Raw genomic sequence first — 21287 nt, 5'->3', positions numbered from 1 at the left:
CCAAATGTTGCCTTTGGATTTTTAACCAATCACCTTAAATCTGTTACATCTGGATTTTGACACTTCTACCAATGGGAACAAAATTGCTCCCTCCTGATTAGGACATCTGTATCAAATCCCATCTCAACTTTTTTCTCTCTCAGGAGAACAACTTCCAATCTGTTCTTCAACCCTGGAAACATTCCAATAAATCTTTTCTACATTCTCTCTAAAGACTTCATGACGTTCCTGAACTGCAGGGTCAGATATAAAGGTTCATCATAATTTCCTTGTTTTGTGCCTCTGTGCACAAAGCTTAGGATTCTGTATGCCTTATTAACCACTTTCTGAACATGCCATGCCACCTTCAAGAACTTGTGCACATATACCCTCAAAACTCAATCCTGTACCTCTTTTAGAATTGTACCTTTTAGTTTATATTGCCATTAGTCATTCTTTGTATTCAGATGTGTCACTTCACTCTTCTATACATGTGTCATTCCATAAGCCTGTGTCCTCTTAAAATCTATCATTATCCTCAGGTGACAATGCTTCCACATTCTGTGCCATCTGTACACCCAAGTCTAGGTCGTTGAGGCCACTCATTAAGGGCAGCATTGTGGCACAATGGTTAGCACTGCTGCTGTATAGGGCATTGGTGAGGCCGCAGCTGGAGTACTGTGTGCAGTTTTGGGCGCCGCACCTGCGCAAGGATATTTTGGCCTTGGAGGGAGTGCAGAGGAGGTTTACTAGGCTGATACCGGAGTTGAGGGGGTTGAGCTATGAGGAGAGGCTGAATAAACTAGGCTTGTACTCGTTAGAGTTTAGAAGAATGAGGGGAGATCTCATTGAGACGTATAAGATGATGAATGGGATGGATAGGATAGAGGTGGAAAGACTCTTCCCGCTCAAAAAAGACAGTAGGACTAGGGGGCACAGCCTCAAGATAAAGGGGGGGCGGTTCAGAACGGAGTTGAGGAGGAACTTCTTCACTCAGAGGGTGGTGAATCTCTGGAATTCTCTGCCCGTTGAAGTGGTGGAGGCTGCCTCGCTAAATATTTTTAAGAAGCGGGTTGATGGGTTTTTGATAAGAGAGGGGATTAAGGGTTATGGGGAGAGGGCGGGAAAGTGGAACTGAGCCACGACAGATCAGCCATGATCTTATTGAATGGCGGGGCAGGCTCGAAGGGCCAGATGGCCTACTCCTGCTCCTATTTCTTATGTTCTTATGTTCACAGCACCAGGGACCCAGGTTCAATTCCTGGCTTGGGTCCCTTTCCACATCGAGTTTGCACATTCTCCCCATGTCTATGTGGGTTTTCTCTGGTGCTCCAGTTTCCTTACACAGTCCAAATATGTGCAGGTTAGGTGGATTGGCTATGCTAAAGTACCCCTTAGCATAATAGGGGACTAGCTAGGGTAAATGAATGGAGTTATAGGGATAGGCCAAGGTGGGATTGTGGTCAGTGCAGACACGATGAGCTGAATGGCCTCCTTCTGCACTGTACAATTTTATGCAAATATATATCAAGAAGAGCAATAGCCTTAGTATAAAACACAGGGAACTCCACACTATATCCTTCCTCCAACCCACAGAACAAATGCATCTCATCCAGCCCAGGTGGGTTATCAGTTTTGAATACAGTCTTTATAAGTACCCCCTTGAATCAATCTTTAGATTCCCTCTTATGGTGAATGCTAATCTCTTGCAATACTCTCTTTGCATCTATTATTTCCCTTTTCACTTCCCTCTAAACTTTCTATATTCGGCTTGGTTCTCATTTGTATGCCGATTACATAACATCTGTCACATATCACTCTTTTCCACAATTCCGCATCTGTTTTGCAGGCTCTGACTTTGTTTGCCCCATCTTTCCTCCTCATGGAGGGCTGTACCTGAACTATCACCTCCTTAAAGGCCGCACGTCGCTCAATTGCAGCAGTCAGTATTTCACCTTCCAATCTTTGATTCCGATTTACTGAGGGTTTTCTGTGCTCACCCCATTGAGATTGACCCTCCCCCAATTAATTACTTTTACTCTGAATTGCTTCTTGTCCTTTTCCAATCTTTTTGGGCCAACCAAATAAACTAAACCAAATTTACAAGGGGACAACTTAACAGGGCTGCTCCCAAAAGGATAGGAACCGCCTGGAACAAAAGGCAAAGTGGAAAGGAAACTTAAAACATCAAATCAAAATGTGATTAAAGGGGTCAATAATGTACCCCAATCCCTGCAGTGCCCAGCAGGTACAGAAGGCATTAATGGTGCCCTCAGACACCTCATGCTCCCTCTCCAAGGGCACCTGGCCACAAATATAGCCAAGGTTTAGAGGCAGACAGTCGGGTTGGTTGAATCCCTTAGTCGCCCGCTGCCTGGACCTGCTTATGGCGAGTTTTCTCACAACATCAGGTTAAAGTCCAACAGGTTTATTTAGTAGTAAATGCCACTAGTTTTCAGAACGCTGTTCCTTTGTCAGGTGAATGGAGAGTTTTGATCACAAACAGGGCATATAACAGCACACACAGTTTACAGAATACTGATTAGAATGCGAGTCTTTACAGCTAACCTGCTATTCAAGTCTTAAAGGTGCAGACAATGTGAGAGGAGATAGCATTAAGCATAGGTTAAAGAGATGTGTATTATCTTCAGACAGGACAGTAAGTGAGATGTTGCAAGTTCAGGCAAGTCATGGGGGTTACAGATAGTGTGACATGAACCCAAGATCCCAGTTGAGGCCTCATGTGTGTGGAACTTGGCTATCAGTTTCTGCTCAGCAGACCATGCAGATACCACGACAACAAATGAACGAACATTGCTCGACATTCACCAGGCAAGACTGTTCCCTTCCTGCTGGTGAACACTTCAGCGGTCACGGGCATTCGGCCTCTGATCTTCAAGTAAACATTCTCCAAGGCAGCCTTCACAAAATATGACAACGCAGAGCCTCTGAGCAGAGACTGATAGCCAAGTTCCACACACATGAGGACAGCCTCAACCAGGATCTTAAGTTCATGTCACATTATCTGTAACCCCATAACTTGCAACATCTCACTTACTGCCTGGTCTGAAGACAATACACATCTCTTTAACCTACACTTAATGCCATCTCCACTCACATTGTCTGCACCTTTAAATTTGAATAGCAGATTAGTTGTAAAGACTCACATTCTAATCAGTACTTTGTAAACTGCGTGTATCTTTATATGTGATCAGAACTCTCCACTCACCTGACGAAGGAACAGCATTCTGAAAGTTAGTGGCATTTACTACCAAATAAACCTGTTGGACTTTACCCTGGTGTTGTAAGACTTCTTACTGTGTTTACCCCAGTCCAACGCCGGCATCTCCACATCATGGCAAGTTTTGCCAGGCCCAGGAGAAGGTTCACAAGGCGGTCCGCCTCTTTTTCCACACCACGGTGTCCATAGAGCATGGGGCTGAAGTGCAAAACAAAGCACCAACAAAAGATTTTCGAGGAAACTAAAAAGTCCACAAACCTAAACCCATGATTACTGCTCCCTCATTGTAAGACAGTAACACCTCGACATACGATAAAATTGTTGGAGGGGATGGTGGTTTAAATTAAAAAGGCAGTCTGGTGCATGTCCCGTACCAGAGTGACAGGAGCTCAGACTCCACTTGTTTGAGAGCAGACTTGAAGCTGCCTTAACTGCCGGCTCGCGCCTGGGCCCAAGAAATGATTGACAGCAGCTCGGGGGCGGGGCCTGCCGCAGTGGCTGCCGGGAGTTGTAGTTTCTCTCCGGGCCTACATGTCCCAGAAGGTACTGCTCCACTGTGACCTGGTGCCGTTGTAGTTCCGGTGTTTCCGAGTGGTTTGACCTGGCGGTGAGTTTGTACCTGGAGTGGTGAATGTGTCCCTGGTAATCCCATCAGCTAGTGAGTTAAATGTTTCTGATTCCAGTGCCATGTCCTGGAAGAAGTCTCACAACACCAGGTTAAAGTCCAACCAGTTTATTTGATAGTAACCCCACAAGCTTTCGGAAATGCTGTTCCTTCTTCAGCTGTGTGGAAGGTTCCGCACAGTGTTTCCAAAAGCTTGTGGGTTTACTCTCAAATAAACTGGTTGGACTTTAACCTGCTGTCGTGAGACTTCTTACTGTGTTTACCCCAGTCCAATGCCAGCATCTCCACATCATGTCCTGGAATCACAGGGACCAGGAAATAGTATATTGTGTTTTAAGCTGTTGTTCACCATCTCAGCAGATTTCTGACCAAGCAGGGCTGATACTGTGTCCCAGGAAGGCAGCGTGTATTTGCCTGTATGTTAGTTCTGCCTCTGCCAATAAAAAAAGTTTTTGTACGCAAGGATATTTTGGCCTTGGAGGGAGTGCAGAGGAGGTTTACCAGGCTGATACCGGAGTTGAGGGGGTTGAGCTATGAGGAGAGGCTGAATAAACTAGGCTTGTACTCGTTAGAGTTTAGAAGAATGAGGGGAGATTTCATTGAGACATATAAGATGATGAATGGGATGGATAGGATAGAGGTGGAGAGACTCTTCCCGCTCAGAAAGGACAGTAGGACTAGGGGGCACAGCCTCAAGATAAAGGGGGGGGGGGGGGCGGTTTAGAACGGAGTTGAGGAGGAACTTCTTCACTCAAAGGGTGGTGAATCTCTGGAATTCTCTGCCCGTTGAAGTGGTGGAGGCTACCTCACTAAATATTTTTAAGACGCGGGTTGATGGGTTTTTGATAAGCGAGGGGATTAAGGGTTACGGGGAGAGGGCGGGAATGTAGAACTGAGCCACGACAGATCAGCCATGATCTTACTGAATGGCGGGGCAGGCTCGAAGGGCTAGATGGCCTACTCCTGCTCCTATTTATTATGTTCTTAAGTACAATACTGGTGCTACATTCCTGGCTTGAGTCACTGTCTGTGTGGAGTTTGCACATTCTCTCCGTGTCTGTATGGGTTTCCTCCGGGTGCTCCTGTTTCCTCCCATGATCCGAAAGATGTCCTGATTAGTTGCATTGGCCATACTAAATTCTCCCTCAGTGTACCCGAACAGGTGCCAAAGTGTGGTGACTGGGAGTTTTTCACAGTAACTTCATTGCAGTGTTAATGTAAGCCTACTTGTGATACTAATAAATAAACTTAAACAATTATGTTTCCTTCTCCATTACTGATGTTGTCTTTGGAAGGCACAATGGGATTGGGATCCCTGAGAATGTGTCATTACCTGAAAAGGGATATCCCACATTAAAACATTAAGACTTCTTTGGCAGTCCCTCAGAATTGAGGATGACTTGCTTGCATATTAAAAGTGAGTTCTCAGGTGACAGTGGAGTCCAATTTGTGAACTACAATCTCTGTCACAGATGGGGTAGTTGGAGGAGCAGGTCGGTGAGGTGGCTGGGTTGCTGTCACATTGAAGCTTAGCTTCAGTTTACTTTTGACAAACTTGAGGTGTCAGCTTCCTCCTGATTGCTTTTCCTTCATTTCAGGTGGTCTTAGGCCAGGGATTCCCAGGTGTCAGTGATGATTTTGCATTTTTTTCAAGGAAGCTTTGATGGTACCCTTGAATGTTTCCTTCGCCCTGCCATGTTCAAACTCTGAACAGCAAGGTTGTTTTGAGAATCTAGTGTCAGACATGTAGATGATGTTAACCGCCTCACAAAGCAGATGGGGCGTGGTGAATGCATTTACAGGATCTTGTGAAGGCAATATGGTGGTACTTCTGAGGTTTTGAAGTGTTTGTTGTACATGGTTCATGTCTCTGAGGAGGACAGGTATCACTACTGTTCTGCAGGACATGAGCTTGGTGCCAGGTCTGAGGTCCTTGTCGTCAAACACCCTTTTCCACAGTTTTTCGAAGGCTACACCGGCACAGTGAAAATAACAGCTACAGAGAGACACCCTAATGCAGACAATCTACGTAACTCAGTTTTAAAACATCTTGGTCAAAAATCTATATCAATAGTAATACAATCTGTGGACCAAGCTCCGAATGTTTGAAGTTCAACTACTCAATGGAAAATAGTCCTTTAATTGCTTAGAATTAAAATAATGTGCCAAATGTCAAGTAAAGAAATCCGACGATGGCTGTGCAGAAATAACATCTAACTGGCGATCCCCGTTCAGAACAGATGATCGAAAGAACTGCCCTTCATAATTGGGTAGTGTGTCCTGAACCTACTTGAGTTCTTTAAGAAAAGATGTACGACCCATAAATGGAAAAGATACAAAAGCGATCCAGTCAATATGAAGTTTTTAGAAGGAATTTGATGTCCAGCAGCATTTTTACCATTCAATTGCAATTCTTAAAAGGTGACTCAGAAAAAATCTATTCTGCCATCTGGCGTTTCAAGCCACAAGCCTAAACATTCACCAGTACCATTATACTTTGATTGCAATGCATGCTATCCACAGACTGCATCACAGAAACTTGCCAAGGCTTTCTTGGTAGCAACTCCCAAACCCGTGAGATCCATTTCCTAAAAGGGTGAGGGGCAGCAGGTGCATGGGACCACACCACCTCCAGGTTCCCCATCAAATCATGCGCCATCTATACTTGAATGTGTATCACTGTTCCTCCATTGGGGCAGGGTCAAAATCCTGAAATTCCTGATGTAATAGCATTGTGGGATCATCATTATGTCATGGATTTCAGCACATAATCTCTAGGGCAAGTAAGGATGTGCAATAAATAGGGATGTTTCCAATAAAGCCAAAACACACACATGGATTTTTGAAAAGGCTTACTTTCTGTTTTCACTGTGCTGTCTAGTCTAGTTTCTCACCTACCTAACTAAAGTTTATCCATTCTACTCATTCTTCTGTCTGCCCCATCCTTCAAGTTGATATTAATGTGTCTATCATGTCCTCTTTCTCCCTCCTCAGTGATTCCTTGAGCGTATAAGTACTGGACATAAGAAAAATATCACACTTTTCTGTTCTGTACTACTTCTAATACTGAAAATAAGTCATTTTTTCACTCTTCGTTTGCTGTTGTTTTTTCCCTCCCAGACATAAATAATTATTGCATTAATCTAATTTGCATCTTTCTGAATTCAGTAATTAAATATGGATTTTCCTTGGAGCAGACATTTCATCAATATGAAGAGGCAGTCACAAGTGCGGTTGGTTCACATAATGTCTTTCACGTTGCTGAGGAAACTTGGCTTGCAACGTAGATTCCAAAGTAGTAGACGACCAACTGCTCCTCTTGGCTCTCGGATTTTATCTGATCCTAGTAAAGTATTTGAACATAATATGTGGTAAGTGGATATTTTCCAAACCACATTATATTTACAAAAGCAAAGTACTCGAGATGCTGGAAATCTGACATAAAATGTCATTTCAGATTGCATGTTTGTTCAGTTAAAATCTGGTTATAAGAAATATTGCTTATGCAATATTATGGGTTCATTCCATTGCTAGTCAGTCCTCTTGCTCATAAACCACTCGAATATGGAACTTCTGATATGATTTCAACAAGTTAACAATTTGGATTATAAATTAAACTTTTTCTTGGTTAAAGGGTTCTGCAAATACTGTAGTGATGAAATTTAATGCTAGATCACTTAGATCCAAATGTTGATCTGACAGTCCATAAGATGTAGGAGGAGAAGCAGGCCATTCGGCCCATTGAGTCTGCTCTGCCATACAATGAGATCATGATTGAATTGATGTGATATTTCTCAATTCCATTTTCCCGCCTTATCCCACAGCTCTTGATACTGTTGTATAAAAGCAAAATAATGCGGATGCTGGAATTTGAAACAAAAACATAAAATCTGGAAAATCTCAGCAGGCCTGACAGCATCTGTGGGGAGAGAATAGAGCCAACATCTAGATGGCCCTTCGTCAGAACTAAGAGCAAAGAGAATCAACAGAAAATTATACAATGGAGGGGGGCTGGTTTCCAACATTTTCTGTTTTTTATACACTTGATTCCTTTACCGATTAAAAATCTGTTTATTTCAGCCTTGAACATACTTAACAAGTTAGCCTCTACAGCCCTCTGCGGTAAAGAATTCCATAAATCCACTACCTTCTGGGAGAAAACATCCCTTCTCATCTCTGTCTTAAATGGATGATCCCTTACTCTGAAATTATGCCCTCTCGCACAAGGGTAAACAGCCTGTCAACATCTACCCTTTCAAACTCCCTCAGAATCATAAGAACATAAGAAATAGGAGCAGGAGTAGGCCATCTAGCCCTTCGAGCCTGCCCCGCCATTCAATAAGATCATGGCTGATCTGTCGTGGCTCAGTTCCACATTCCCGCCCTCTCCCCATAACCCTTAATTCCCTCGCTTATCAAAAACCCATCAACCCGCGTCTTAAAAATATTTAGTGAGGCAGCCTCCACCACTTCAACGGGCAGAGAATTCCAGAGATTCACCACCCTTTGAGTGAAGAAGTTCTTCCTCAACTCCGTTCTAAACCGCCCCCCCTTTATCTTGAGGCTGTGCCCCCTAGTCCTACTGTCCTTTCTGAGCGGGAAGAGTCTCTCCACCTCTATCCTATCCATCCCATTCATCATCTTATATGTCTCAATGAGATCTCCCCTCATTCTTCTAAACTCTAACGAGTACAAGCCTAGTTTATTCAGCCTCTCCTCATAACTCAACCCCCTCAACTCCGGTATCAGCCTAGTAAACCTCCTCTGCACTCCCTCCAAGGCCAAAATATCCTTGCGTAAGGGCGGCGACCAAAACTGCACACAGTACTGCAGCTGTGGCCTCACCAATGCCCTATACAGCTGCAGCAAGACCTCCCTACTTTTATATTCAATCCCCCTCACTATGAAGGCCAGCATCCCATTAGCCTTCCTGACCACCTGCTGCACCTGCAGGCTGGGTTTTTGCGACTCATGCACAAGGACCCCGAGGTCCCTCTGCACCGTCGTCTGCTGCAGTTTTTTGCCACGTAAGTAATAGTCCTTCCTACCATTATTCCTACCAAAGTGGACCACCTCGCACTTTCCAACATTAAATTCCATTTGCCAGTTCCTGGCCCATTCGCCCAGCCTATCTAGATCCTTCTGCAGACTCTCCACACCCTCCACGCAATTTGCCGTTCCACCAATCTTGGTGTCATCAGCAAATTTTGACACCATACACTCGGTTCCCTCTTCCAGATCATTTATAAAAATGGCAAATAGCTGAGGCCCCAGCACCGACCCCTGGGGCACTCCACTAGTCACCAACCGCCAATTCGAATAGCACCCATTGACCCCCACTCTCTGCCTCCTATTTGACAACCAATCCTCTATCCACGCTAACACCCTACCCCCAACTCCATGCCCCCTTACCTTCTGCAATAACCTCTTGTGAGGTACCTACATGCTTCAATCCTACATACTTCAGTAAGATTGCTTCTCATTCTTCTAAATTCCAGTAAGTGTAGGCTCAGCCTCTCATAAGAAAATCCTTCCATACCCAAGTCCAAGCAGTGAACCTTCACCAGACTACCTTTAATGCCACTATATCTTTCCTTAGATAGGGAAACCAAAACCCAGGTGTGGTCTAACTAGTGTCTTGTATAGTTTTAGCAATACTTTCCTATTTTTATATTCCTTTCTTTTTGAAATATTGGCCTTCTCTATTACCTACTGAACTTGCATGCTAGCTTTTTTTGTGATTTAGGTACAAGTGCCCCCAAATCCAGCTGTGCTGCAGTCATTCTCCATTTTAATAATATTCAGCTCCTTTATTCTTCCTACTGAAGTGCATAATTTTGCATTTGCTTTTATTCTATCTGCTGAGTTTTTTTGCCCACTCACTTAACCTGTCTATATGAAGGTCTGCCTTCTCAACCTTGTCCCTTGCCTGAAATGTGGTGACCCTCAGATTAAATCACCACCTGACAACTCTCTCTCTCAAAGGAGAGAGCAGCCTATGGTCATCTGGGTCTATGGTGACTTTACCTTTACCTATATCCCTCTTTAGACTCTATGTCACCCTCACCACTTGCCTTTGTGTCATCCGCAATTTGGCAACATTATATTCACTTTCCTCATTCAAGTCATTAATATATATTGTAAATAATGATGCCCACAGCACTAATTCCTGTGGCATTCCACAGATTGCCATCCTGAAAATGTTCCTCTTATCCTAACTCACTATTATTTATTAATTAGCCAATCCTCTATCCGTGGTAATATATTACCCCCAATGCCAGGTATTCTTAGTACTTTATCAATTGCTTTTTGGAAATCCAAGTATATTACATCTACTGGTTCCCTTTTATCCTGCTCATTACCATCTCAAAGCATTCTAATAACTTGATTAGACATGATTTCCCCTTCATAAAACCGTGCTGAGCCACCTTGATTATGTTATGTATTTCTGAATGCTCTGCTATTATGCAAGTAAACAGAGTATGAATTTGATATTTTTATGGAATGCAATTGATTTAATAAATTTTTTTTCTGGAAAATAGTGGGAATTTTTTTTCCTCTTATGAATTTCTTACAAAACTATCTTTGTACCTCCATGTGCAGAAACTTTGAGGCAAAAAAAGGGTGGCAAATAACCAAACCATAATAAGAGCATAAGAAATAGGAGTAGGAGTAGGCCATCTAGCCCCTCGAGCCTGCCCCGCCATTCAATAAGATCATGGCTGATCTGTCGTGGCTCAGTTCCACATTCCCGCCCTCTCCCCATAACCCTTAATCCCTTTGCCTATCAAAAACCTATCAACCCGCGTCTTAAAAATATTGAGCGAGGCAGCCTCCACCACTTCAACGGGCAGAGAATTCCAGAGATTCACCACCCTTTGAGTGAAGAAGTTCCTCCTCAACTCCGTTCTAAACCGCCCCCCCCCCTTTATCCTGAGGCTATGCCCTCTAGTCCTACTGTCCTTTCTGAGCAGGAAGAGCCTCTCCACCTCAATCCTATCCATCCCATTCAACATCTTATACGTCTCAATGAGATCTCCCCTCATTCTTCTAAACTCTAACGAGTACAAGCCTAATTTATTCAGCCTCTCCTCATAGCTCAACCCCCTCAACACCGGAATCAGCCTAGTAAACCTCCTCTGCACTCCCTCAAAGGCCAAAATATCCTTGCGTAAGTGCGGCGACCAAAACTGCACACACTACTCCAGCTGCAGCTTCACCAGTGCCCTGTACAGCTGCAGCAAGATCTCCCTACTCTTATATTCAATCCTCCTCACTATGAAGGCCAGCATCCCATTTGCCTTCCTGACCACCTGCTGCACCTGCAGGCTGGGTTTTTGCGACTCATGCACAAGGACCCCGAGGTCCCTCTGCACCGTCGCATGCTGCAGTTTTTTGCCACGTAAGTAATAGTCCTTCCTACCATTATTCCTACCAAAGTGGACAACCTCACATTCGCCAACATTAAATTCCATTTGCCAGTTCCTGGCCCATTTGCCCAACTTATCTAGATCCTTCTGCAGACTCTCCACACCCTCCGCACAATTTGCCGTTCCACCAATCTAGGTGTCATCAGCAAACTTCGACACCTTACACTCAGCTCCCTCCTCCAGATCATCTATATAAATGGTGAATAGCTGAGGCCCCAGCACCGACCCCTGGGGCACTCCACTAGTCACCAACCGCCAATCCGAATAGCACCCATTGACCCCCACTCTCTGCTTCCTATTTGACAACCAATCTATCCACGCTAACACCCTACCCCCAACTCCATGCCCCCTGACCTTCTGCAATAACCTCTTGTGAGGCACCTTGTCAAACGCCTTCTGAAAATCAAGAAAGACCACATCCACCGGCTCTCCTCTATCCACCGCCCTAGACACATCCTCATAGAACTCCAATAAATTTGTCAGACACGACTTCCCCTTAACGAAACCGTGCTGCGTCTGCTCTACCAAACAATTCTCAAGATGCCTCGCTATTTTCTCCTTGATCACGGATTCGAACATTTTTCTTACAACAGACGTTAAACTAACCAGCCTATAATTCCCTGCCTTTTGCCTGCCACCCTTATTAAACAACGGCATAACATTAGCCGTTTTCCAATCTTCCGGCACTTCCCCGGAATCCAGCGACGTTTGGAAAATAATCACCAAGGCATCCACTATCACCTCCACCATTTCCTTCAGACCCTTGGATGTATTCCATCCGGTCCTGGGGACTTGTCCACAATCAGTCCCTCCAGTCTGTCGAGCACTGCCTCTCTAGTAACAATAGTTTCATTCAGGCCCTCCACTCCTACCATCTTTCCGTCGCTAACACCCGGCAAATTATTCACGTCCTCCTCCGTGAAGACCGAAACAAAAAAGTTGTTCAGGGCCTCAGCCATTTCCCCATCCCCTACCACTAAGTCCCTCCTCTCATCCTCTAAGGGTTCAACATTCACCCTAGCCAGCCTCTTCCTTTTTATGTATTTATAAAAACTCTTGCTATCCTTTTTTATATTAAGCACTAGCCCAGCTTCATAGTTTATCCTACCCTTCTTTATCAACTTCTTTGTCATTCCTTGTTGACATTTAAACCTCTCCCAATCCTCTTCTCACCCACTACTCTTAGCTACAAACATTTCTAGCTTGTAGCTACTCTTAGCTACAAACAACCCCAAACATTTCCAAATCATTTTTGCCTTCTATTCTATTTCAGTAATGGGAAGAGCATAAAATGTGTAAATAATTACAACATGCACCTTCCTCAGCAGTTTTTAAAAAAGAAAATTAACCTTTTTATCCAGGGATCACATCCAGTGGACACCTGAACAGGAAGAGCTTGCTAGGCAAAAAATTGAAGAAAATGCTAATGTTAGAGTCACATTGGAAGAACAAGGTACGTTATGAAGCTTTTTCTGAACTTTGGGGGAATATTCTTCTAGAGATGTAACCAGCGGGAAACAAGTTTGAAATCTTACTTTTATAACAGAATAGTTTGACAGGAATGCAAATGAGGAGCCAAGTGTGGAGCAGTTTGCCTACTGTGTTTTATTGAATGGTCCAGATGCATGTTAATTATCATTTGAACTATCCCAGTGAAGTACCTGGCAAAAGTAACAATGTAACAGCTGGTTTACGCGTCAAAAGTCCTTGCTATTTGACATGTAATAGATATTGGATCAAACTTGGAATGTTCCTTTTTGTGTATGCTGATTGCTGAGTAAACTCGCTGAACCAGTGTGATTACTCCAGTATTTGATGTCCTTCCTCGATATCCATATTTACGTCAGATTCTTTTGTACTAGGTGAAAATGATGCCAATTTTAAAATATAAATGACAGATTTTCATTCTCATTATAGTGTAGATATGTAGTACTGGAGAGCTGGAATTATTTTTTGCTTTTCTTGCTAACTATACTAGAGATCAGACTTCTGATAGTAAATTTATCAGATTGAATGATCACATTAAATGCATGTAAAGAAATCAGTGTCAGATTGTATGTATACAGTCCAATGTTTGCAACCAAGAAGAAGAAAATATTTTGAATTTTAAATGCTAAAACAGAAATATTTAAATAATGTCAACAAATTGGCATTTTTGGTATGTACATATTTTGTTTTTAGTGAACCTGTTCAACTATGTTATGTGCAGTAGAAACTTAGACTCTATAGATCCTGGAACAATTTACCCTGGCTATTCACAGATATCCTGTCATAACATTATTCTGTATAGATATGACATTTTTGTATCTTTTCCCTTGGATCTCTAAATTAGGTGGGAATATGTGGTTGTCTGGATTGAAGTTATTTGATTGCAAAATATACTTAATGTAAAAGGTGTAAATAATAGGGAAACGCTTTTACTGCTGAAATACGTTACGATTTAATTCAGGTTCTATGCCGAATTGGAAAAATGTAATTTATGAAATCTATTTTACAATACTTTGTGTTTTTTGAGATTAGCTTTCTAATTTACCATGTTACAGCTCCATAGATCCAGTAATCTTGCAATTGCAGTTTAAAATCAGACTTCAGGCTTTAATTTTTCTTTTTCTCTTTTACTGCAATTTGTTGCTGCAGTCAAATATGAGAAAGATGCCAGCACCTACTGGGATGAATTCTACAAAACTCATCAAAATAAATTCTTCAAAGATCGTAGATGGTTGATCCTAGAGTTTCCTGAACTCTTTCCAGACAAAACGCTGAGCTGGAATGAAGGGGTCAAGGAACCAACAAGGAATTCCATACTTAGTTCTCGTGTTTTCTTGCAAATGCAGTATTCTGCAAATGCAGAACAAGCAAAGTTAGATGATTTTAATATGACACACGCTGGTCAAAATATTACGGAAACTGTACAGAAAGCAAACATCATAGAACGAATAGAAAGAACAAAGAGTGGAAAAGATTTGGAGCATAAAAAGCAACAAAGGAACAGGATGGACAAACAGAAGAATGCAGAAACTTTTCCTGGTATCAATTCCGCCTTCAGAATTTTTGAGGTATCTTTGCAAAACAGGGTAAACTAGACTATTAAGAGGGTGTGTATGTGTATGGTTCATGTTTAATGTATGAATTTAAAAATTACTATTGCAGTATATTCTCAGAACAATTGTAGCAACACATTTACAAACATCTAGGACTGCAGATGTCAGTACACATCGTTTTTCTGTTTCTGCTTTCATGACCTTTTCTTCCCTTCCGTTAAATGCATTTTGGCAATTTACTTTCTTCAAGCAGGAGAGCAAGATGTTTTGAAGTGTTGGTGCCCAGAGTTAACATGTGATCTATATTCTTGCAAGCTGGGTGTTTCTCCAGTGCTAGCTCTAAAGTTCACCAAATAGCCTGATTCACAGCTTGAAATACTGTCAATAAGATTTGCCATTGGAAGGCCAAGCAGCGTGATAAGATTGTCATTCCATGGTAAAATACAAAAGATCTTCTGTTATTCCATTTTGATATGATTTTTCAATTTTAGCTATGCTGGTATGAAGGGGTGCCAAGCAGGACTTTGGTGATTCTCACAGGAAAGAATATAAAAATCAAGCAAAAATTCTTTCAACTTTTTTGTTAAATCTTCTACTCTTTAATTGCAAAGTTGCTTCAGTACAGCTGACACAAAGAAATCCCAAAAGAACAAAATTAAGTTTTTTTTCAAAAAAGCATCTCCATTGATTTAATGCTCAACCCTTTAAGCCATTCAGACCAGAAACTTCTGAGCTTTAATGCTTGGGGCATAGTGAGATAGTTGATCTCAACCGTGTTTGCAGTTGGAATGTACATTTGTTCTTGCTGCTACATGGAATATCATTAGATAACATTGCCCTATGTGCTGGGGACAGAGGAGTTCCAAAATGCACAAGCAAACCCATGTAAATAAATGATATAACTGTTGAACAAAATAATTAAAGTTTAAATATAAATCATGGCCACACATTACAGTTGAAAACTACGGGATGGGGTATTTACATTGATATATTGTACCTGACAGCATTACAACATTACTGACTAGTGGAAAAACCTACTATATCATACATTAAATCTTTTAATTTATGTTACTATGGATTGGGTAGTTTGCTTGTACTTTCAACTTGGAGTTCTTTCTTTTCATGCTCTGTGTGTACAGTTTGTGTTTTCCTTTCATTCTCTCCCCCTTATGTTTATTTGACTTCAGTTAGTCTTCAAAAATATTCTTATTACAACAAGTTCATTTCTTGACATTTTCACTCTGCATTTCTAGTTAACGTTATCTTTCCAAACAGACGCTTTAATATCCAGCGAAGTGTGTAAATTTACCCATAGGTGCTCCTGTTACAGTGTTTGATATAAATTAGCAAAGGCTTACATAAACAATGAGATTTGAAATAGGAAGTGATTGAGAAATAAACATTCATGGAAACTGAGTAATTTACAGTCATCTCAACATAAATGCATCCATAGAAAAAAAACCGTAGAAAATTACAGCTCAGAAATAGGCCTTTTGGCCCTTCTTGTCTGTGCCGAACCATTTTTTGCCTAGTCCCACTGACCTGCACTTGAACCATATCCCTCCACACCCCTCTCATCCATGAACCCGTCCAAGTTTTTCTTAAACATTAAAAGTGACCCCGCATTTACCACTTTATCCGGCAGCTCATTCCACACTCCCACCACTCTCTTTGTGAAGAAGCCTCCTCAATATTCCCTTTAAACTTTTCTCCTTTCACCCTTAACCCATGTCCCTGGTTTTTTTCATCCCTAACCTCAGTGGAAAAAGCCTGCTTGCATTCACCCTATCTATACCCATCAAAATCTTATACACCTCTATCAATCTCCCCTCATTCTTCTACGCTCCAACTGCTGTGAAGAAGAGTTGTACGGACTGAAAACTCTAACTCTGTTTCTTTCTGCATGGATGCTGCCAGACCTGCTGAGTCTTTCAGAATTTATTTCAGATTTCCAGCATCTGCAGTATTCTGCTTTCATAGAAATGCATTTCATAGAAGTACATCTAATTTGCATTCCCTTATTGAGATTTGACGTTGAAGGAGAGTTGTCTGTAAAGTTTTCTGATTTTAATACTGCTTGTTCACATACCTGTTTCAGACATCAGAATTATTAATAATTATACAAAAGTATTTTGTTCATGCCTTGTGGTTTATAACTCCATTGAACCTGTAATGAAACATTTTCCTGTCAAAAGAAGAGAACATCACTAATGCTTAAAGTGCATCATGATGTCATGTATTTTGGATATGTCATTGGCAGGCTCTAAATTTTAAAGTATTATTTTAACGGACCATAAGAATGGGGTAGAAGTTGGGAATTCTAGGGCAAGTAACTCGTCTGACTCACCAAAATTGTTATTGACTGTCTACAAGGCACAAGTCAGGAGTGTGATGGAATACTGTACACTTGCCTGCATGAGAACTCCTCTAGCAACAGTTAAGCTCAACATTATCCAGAACAAAGTAGCCAATTTGATCTGCAACCCATCCTCCACCTTAAACATTCATTCTCACCACCACTGATACACAGTGAGAGCAGTGTATCAGTGTATCAATTATAAGATGCATTGCAGCAGCTTACCAAGATTCCTTTGACAGCATGTTCTAATCATATGACTTCTACCACTTGGAAGGATGATGGCAGCAAATACATGGGAACACTACAACCTGCAAGTTCCCCACTGGGCCATGCACCCAGCATGGAATTAAATTGCTATTCATTCACTGTCACTGGTTCAAAAATTCTAGAACTCGCTTCCTACCAGCACCTACAGCACATGGACTTTAGTGATTCAAGAAGGTAACACACAACCACTACCACCTTGAGTGCAATTAGAGATGGACAGTAAATTCTGGCTTTGTCAGTGATAGTCACATTCCTTGAAAGAATTTTAAAAATGCCATTTGCCGCCTGTCTAAATTCACACCAGTAATTCTCCCCAATATTGGTAGACAAAGAATAAAAATGTAAGTCCTATAAAGAGGTGTGAATCAAACAATTACATACTTCAGGTCTCCTGGTTTAATTTGTATAAAGTATCTAATGTATATTTCTATATTCCATTTTACCCAATGGGAAGAACAATTAAATTTCACTCCTCCAATGGATGGCAAAGAATGAAAATTGTTCATTTGTTTTCAATGATGTTGTAAGTTATTTTAGTTACAACACACTGCCAATTAATTGATAACCAACAGATCAGAACTTTATTATCTGTTATTTTCTATAAACAGTTAATAGTCCCTTGCCTTTTTACAGTCTTATCAACAAGAAGGACTAATGTTTTAGAGTTTCACTATTGAGCAAGACTAACAGTCAGCAATTCCTGTACTTCAGTTTTAATGGAGAGTTGGAAAATAGTTTTTATCAAATACGATAAACATTAATATTTACAGCATATTGTGGTATATGTTTGACTTGACAATTCACATTCTTTACAATATGTTGAAGGAATAAGCATTCATATTTGTTGGTTTGTTCCATGGTTATATTTTCAGGATGATTAAGATATATTTTAAAACAAAAGTCCAAGTCATGCACAATTGCGCCTCTTTCATGAAATTATTATATTGTATTAAGTTACAGTCTGATAGCTTCAGTTTTTAAAAAGCTTTTTCATGGGCTGTGGGTGTCACTGGCAAGGCCAACATTTGTTGCCTGTCCCTGAGTGGCTGTTTCAGAGGGCAGAAACAAAAACATTGCTGTGGGTCTGGAGTCACTTGGTCAGGTAAAGCCAGCAGATTTCCTTTCCGAAAGGACATTTGTGAACCATATGGGTTTCTAGCACAATGAATGATAGTTTCGTGGTCAACATTACTGAGACTAACGTTCAATTCCATAATTTTTTCTTAGTTGAATTTAAATTTCACAAGCTACTGCCACAGTAGGATTTGAACACGTCGGCAGAACATTAGTCTGGGCTTCTGGATTACTCCTCTCCAGTGACATTATCACTGTGCCACCACCACCTTCCCATAAGGTGCACAAGTATAGCATGCAACTCTGTAAATTTATACAGGCTCTCAGGCTATAATTTTTATACTGTATGTGAATGGATCATTTCTTCGTTTTCTATTTAAACTTTCATTTAAACAATTTTAACTATGACCTTATCAATTGATCTTTGGCCTCATAAGTAAAAAGTTTGCCCACACATTTTAGAATTAATGCTTGACCTTTTCTTTCCTGCTGTACTAATGGTCTGACTTATGATTCTGTCTGTGTCAGCAGCCCTCCAGTGCTTTGTTTGTTCATTTATTCCTCATATCAATGTACCAGTAGAGAACCATTCTTGTCCTCACCTAGCTTCCACACAAACCCTTTCCAACAGAGGTCACTGGAACATTTATAATGTACGGAACTGCACATACGTAGAATTCGTAAGTGGTGTTTCTAGCCAGTCTTTTCTCTTGCTTAGCTAAAAGGTGCTGAAGTTAATGCTGTATCTCCTGCCACCCTGACTGATTTAAGCTTCCAAAGCATAAACCGAGAATTGAATCCCAAGCCTGTAGAGTTCAGGCAATGTCTGCCCAAAATCTTGTTTGAAATTTATTTTTAGATTCATACAGATGTACCTTACTTTAGTAACACAGATAATTGTGCTTCATTTTGATATCATTAGGTTGGATGTGGTGCTGGGAATAGTGTTTTTCCCATCCTGGATGAAATTCGGTAAGTAAAACATAGGCATTAAAACTAACATCGTAGAATTAAATACAATTTTATTTAAATAGAACATTAACCCATTGCAAAGTATTGTATTGACCGATACTCAAATATTAGCTCACTTAATGAATAGATATGATTTCGTGTATGAAAATATTTATCTCCATATTGTATATACAAGGAACAAAATCAGTATTGCAATTCACTCTTCCAATTCTCACTGGAGCATTTATTAAATACAATTAAATGATTTGGAATGGACCCACTTGAGCTAGTTTTCCTTAATTCCTGATCTCATCAAAAGACAATCTGGCACTGTTAATTCCATGGTTTGATCTGGAACAATAACAGAAAATGTTGCCTGAGAGCTTGGGGATGGCAAATATGATCTTTGCCTCCCACCTTTCTCCTGAAAAGAAGAAATGGGGATAAACCAGCTATTTATTGACAAAGTTAGGGTCTTTCTCCAGTTGTTGGTAAACTGCTAAAGTCCATTATATGGGATAAAATTACTCAACAATTGAAGAAATGTAAGTTTGAATTTCTAAACAGCAGGGCTTGTCTAATCTAAAAAATTCCTTAAAAAAATCTAAAAATGCAGTGTTTCTATGAAATTGAAAATGGAGTTCGTAAGGTACCTCATAAGAAACTTATGGCAGAAGTAATGGTACATGGAATTAAGAGGAATGTGATTACGTGGTTAGAAAAATGATTTGAAGGCAAAAACAAAGGATGAGTATAAAAAGAGTTCAGTTAGAAAAATATAGGGAATGTAGTCCACTGATGTCTTGCTCTAATTTGTCTACTACTTTCCCGTGACTGAAAATTGTTCCATTCAAATGTAGATTCTGCTGTTGCATGAAAGGTGTGGCCAAGGGCTCACACCTGAATCATGGCTGATAAAAGATTAACTTGATCTGTTCTCTCCTCAGATTCTGCTGACTGTTTCCAGAATTTCTGTTTTCCAAAGATTGTATTATTTTGCTTTATGATCCACAATGTTGGCTGCCTTTTCTGGTTCCACTGGATTTATTTGTTTGAACTCTATATTGTTAATATTTGTCCTCTGTGCTGTTGTTGTTGGACAAAACCTAATCTCTGAATAGCAGATAACAGACAACCCAGGAAATTTGAGCACCATGGAACTCAATATATATTACTGATGCAAGAAGAAGTATATGCACACGAATTGGGTGCAAGGATTAGGTCATTTGGCTCCTTGAGCCCGCTCATGCCATTCAATAAAATCAACTCCACTTTTTTGCCTACCCCTGATATCCTGTTAATCAAGAATTTTACTCTGCATTAAAGATATTCAATGATCCTGCTTCTTTCCCTCTCTGGGGAAGAGTTCCACAGACTTGCAATCCTCTGTGAGGGGAAAAAATTTTTCCTCATCTCTGTCTTAAATGGACACACTAAATATCCTTTCGTGGGATGTGGATATTAAGTCCCCTCAGGATCCTACATGTTTCAATAAAATCACCTCTCATTCTTCTAAACTCCAATGGATATTGGCCCAACCTGTCCAGCGTTTTCCCCTCATCAAAGGAATCAGTCATGGACCTTCTGTGAATTACTTCTTATGTCCTTCCTTAAATAAGGAGACCAAAACTGTACATAAAATGTGGTCTTGCCAGCATCCTGTAAAACTTTGCAAAACCTCCCGACTTTTATGTTCCATTCCCTTTGCAATAAAAAAAAGCAATTCCATTTGCCTTACTAATCACTTGTTGTCCTGCATATTAACATATTGTGATTCATGTGCCAGGATCCCAGATCCCTCTGTACCTCAGAGTTCTGCAATTTCTCCACATTTAAACTTTTACTGCTTTTCTATTCTTCCTGCCAAAGTGGACAAGTTTGTGTTTTCCGACATTATATTCCCATCTGCCAGATTATTGTCCACTCACTTAATCTATCTGCATTCCTTTACAGATTCCTTATGTCCTCCTCACAACTTAGTTTCTAATGTATCTTTGTGTCATCAGCAAATTTAAGAACAATACATTTGGTCTTGTCATCCAAGGCATTGATATTGATTGTACACAGTTGAGGCCCCAGCACTGATCCCTGTGGCACTCACTTGTTACACTGTGCCATCCTGAAAATGGCCCATTTATGCCTATACTCTTTTTTGTTTTAGAACATCGAACATGGAACATAGAAAAACTACAGCACAAACAGGCCCTTCAACCCACAAGTTGCACCGATGATATCCATACCTACTAGGCTTACCTATAACCCTCAATTTTATTAAGTCCCATGTACTCATCCAGAAGTCTCTTCAAAGACCCTAAAGAAT

The 21287-nt window shown here is 40.9% G+C and overlaps 2 protein-coding genes across 4 annotated transcripts in view; one reads left to right on the top strand and one right to left on the bottom strand.

Annotated features, from left to right (window-relative positions):
• dcaf17 (ddb1 and cul4 associated factor 17) overlaps positions 1-3585 on the bottom strand; it is a 44593-nt gene extending 41008 nt beyond the window's left edge. Inside the window, 1 exon segment of the mRNA XM_080199053.1 lies at positions 3479-3585. Within this exon segment, the coding sequence (XP_080055179.1) occupies positions 3479-3488 (10 nt within the window). The 5' untranslated portion in view covers positions 3489-3585.
• Positions 3586-3804: 219 nt separating this feature from the next.
• The window catches only part of mettl8 (methyltransferase 8, methylcytidine), a 35334-nt gene continuing 17851 nt past the window's right edge, over positions 3805-21287 (top strand). For 2 of the 3 annotated variants that reach the window (XM_080199052.1, XM_080199050.1), the window contains exons 1-4: positions 7014-7216; positions 12637-12728; positions 13913-14331; positions 18939-18988. In XM_080199052.1, the coding sequence (XP_080055178.1) occupies positions 7023-7216; positions 12637-12728; positions 13913-14331; positions 18939-18988 (755 nt within the window). In that variant the 5' untranslated portion in view covers positions 7014-7022. Of the gene's footprint in view, positions 3828-7013; positions 7217-12636; positions 12729-13912; positions 14332-18938; positions 18989-21287 lie in introns of those variants that run through there. The other variant, XM_080199051.1, reaches the window with a different exon arrangement.

This window comes from Carcharhinus amblyrhynchos, chromosome 11, assembly GCF_965287045.1.
Source record: "Carcharhinus amblyrhynchos chromosome 11, sCarAmb.v2.hapA, whole genome shotgun sequence".
Taxonomy (NCBI): domain Eukaryota; kingdom Metazoa; phylum Chordata; class Chondrichthyes; order Carcharhiniformes; family Carcharhinidae; genus Carcharhinus; species Carcharhinus amblyrhynchos.
Note: the sequence above shows the minus strand (reverse complement) of the source record. Positions and strands in the feature narration are given on the sequence as shown.